The sequence below is a fragment of the Penaeus monodon genome, chromosome 15 (assembly GCF_015228065.2).
Source record: "Penaeus monodon isolate SGIC_2016 chromosome 15, NSTDA_Pmon_1, whole genome shotgun sequence".
NCBI classification, from domain to species: Eukaryota; Metazoa; Arthropoda; class Malacostraca; order Decapoda; family Penaeidae; genus Penaeus; species Penaeus monodon.
Genome location: NC_051400.1, coordinates 4,517,977 through 4,520,793, shown reverse-complemented (window position 1 = coordinate 4,520,793; position 2,817 = coordinate 4,517,977). Strand labels below are relative to the sequence as shown.

The 2,817-nt window shown below is 37.2% G+C and overlaps 1 protein-coding gene across 1 annotated transcript in view; it reads right to left on the bottom strand.

The window, feature by feature from the left end:
- The window catches only part of LOC119581700 (ankyrin-2-like), a gene marked incomplete at its 5' end in the record, with an annotated part of 102,055 nt that overhangs the window by 77,731 nt on the left and 21,507 nt on the right, over positions 1–2,817 (bottom strand). Inside the window, 4 exon segments of the mRNA XM_037929821.1 lie at positions 178–288; positions 501–601; positions 831–991; positions 1,160–1,384. Of these exon segments, the coding sequence (XP_037785749.1) occupies positions 178–288; positions 501–601; positions 831–991; positions 1,160–1,384 (598 nt within the window).

Genomic DNA, 2,817 nt, shown 5'->3' with positions numbered 1-2,817 from the left:
TGGAAGAGATTATATGAAATGAAAAGATATATCGAGCATTTCCCTGATCCTCCTCAACCTGTTTCAACAACTACTACTTCACCAAATAAGACTAAATCGCTTCTTCTTTGGGATGTTATTCACGCTAATCTTTTTCATGGGTCCAGTGTGGTTTTTGCGTGGCTTGAAGAGGTTTACCTGGAGTCCCACTTTGATCTTCTTGGTGAGGGCTCCCTGGGGGAACACTGCCTGGACCTGTGGTACAACTGTTGATGACACCATTCCTCCCTCAGGTCCGATGGCATGGACCTAGAAAAAATTAAACAAAATACCAAAGATAAGAAAGAGGAAAGCAATATTACAAGAACATTACACCAATAACAAAGAAAATTCTGTTTACAGTATATATAATATTTACCAAACAACTATTAACAACCAGTGCTTCTAGGATATAAGAAATGAAAATCATCATTTAATACATCAATGGGTAAATGAGACTAAGCTCACAAGTAACAACTGACCTCTTGTCGGATGCGTGTAACAATAGCGAAGTACTGAGGGAAGTCAGTTGTGAGGATGCGGGTGATGCGGTTGGTATTGAGGTCCTCTAGTTGCTTCAATTCTGCAAAAGTAAATATAAGAATAAACTGATTCACTACTAAAACTAGACATTAATATTATAGAAATGAATATTATATTTTTGAAGTTTTACTGAAAAACAAAATTTGGCATATGGCAGTCTTAAATCACTGGGCAATAATCACATATATATCTGTCAAGTCTTTTACTTGAAATCTAATCTTACCAAAGCTATCTTCATATCATCAAGATGGAAGTTCTCGACCACTAACCTTCACCATCGAAGCTCTCGTTCAAGACCTCCTGCACAGCTTCCTCAGTGGCCTCCAGTGTATGTTCACGCCAGGTCTCTCCATTATCTGAGCGAAGGATCACAATCTCACGCTCCTTGCCACGAAGGGAGGCAAAGTGTGGCACCTCGATAATAACAGGGCTGCAGATAGAAATAGAAATTAGTTTCCAATCATAGTGTTACTTTCTTTCATTTATTGCCATATGTGATTAATGAGGAAGAGGGATGCAAGGAATGTGGGGAAGATGGGGAGGGGGGAAGAAGGACGGAGCACATTCAAATAACCATGGGAAGAAAAAAAATACTTACCCTAAGAATTTTGCACCTGCAGGACCCATTTCAAGGATTCTGGAACCAAGTGCTTCTCCCTCCATGAGTGGTGGTGCATGAACAAGTTTATCCTTCTTCAGATAGCGGCAAGTGATCCTCATGGGCATAGCTGCTTTGCGTGGAGGAATAATCACACGGACACCCGAGTGGCGGCAGCCACGCATGGCCCCACCCCGGGCATCTACCATGAAGCTCACCAAGAATCTGCAGTGCAAGTGTTAATGAGCATGATAATGTCTATGGAGACGTGGCTATGGACTACATATAGTATCTTGGCTTTGCTTGGTGCTCTTGTCTCTTTGAAGCATTTCCAGGCTGCTTTGCTACTATTTGTGATCCATTACCAGTTCTTTGGGAAATGATGTTTTATGAACAGTTGAGAAGAATTTAAGGGAATAACTGAAAAACTGAATACTTTTGGAAAAATTATGTAGTGTGAATGCTTGGCGTAAATTACATTTTTTTACAAACATTGTGAATAAATAGAAATAAATCACATTTATGCATAAATCAGTAACTTTACATAATTTCTATAATTACCACGAAATGCAAAAATCTAAGCAGAAAAAAATCTAAATATGATTTTTATGATTTATCAATAAAAAAAACCTGGTCTTATTTTTTCTTAAATCCAAAGCCAACAGAATGCCTGAAACATAAGACACTTTTGCTATAAATAATATAAAAGATGGAAGAGAGCTGAAACAAGAATGCATTCAAATTCTACAAAGGTCTTAGCAATATGAGACAAATCAAAGAATTACAAGAATATTAGTAACAAGTAAATTTCATAAATCAATCTCAATTTGTTATGTTTCTCGTAGCATCTACAGAAGATTTTAGCCAAATCACTCAATACTCACGTCTTCCAAGAGAGTTTTCTGTTATTGAAGCGTGCAAGAAAGGTTAGATATGCACAGTTAGTAATTAGCTGCACAAAAGCCTCACACAACAGATACACTAAACACTTGTTAGGACATAAAGGGCAGAGAACATGAGCACATATAGATCATATGTAAATATACACAAATCAAGGTATGTGTATGTGTACATTTGTTTTTAATCCACACAGCTAGTACAGTACAGTAAATGAAATACATAGCCCATGGAAATATTCCCAACATATGAAATTATTCATAAATATCAATACTGAACACTAAAATAATGACCATGTTGACAATCTATCTACCAAAAATGAAACAAGGACACAACCAAATGATGCCTTCATCTGGGTTCAATAAAGTGGAATTTCCATTTCAAGCTAGCCAACATTAACCCTTAAGGCTGGTGAGTTTCAGACTTCATGGCTGCACAGTGGACTTAACCCTCACTTTGCCAAAGGACCTTGGTCTTTATTGCCCCCTCCCCCACTGTGTCACCCTCCTGAGAGGATTTCTTTAGCCACTGTTTTTTTCCCTTGGTATAAACAGAGTAATGTAAACATCTTTCCTTTTAGTCCTTTCCATTTATCCTGAGCATTATCAATTAGTCATTCCCAGCTGACACATTGCAAAATATACAATCTCATGTAGAGTGAAATATTACCTAAATTCTTGGTGTATCAAAACATATTCTATTTGTGTGTTTGCTCTCATCTCTGATTTTTTTTTAGTATGTGAATATGTGTATATCAGTTT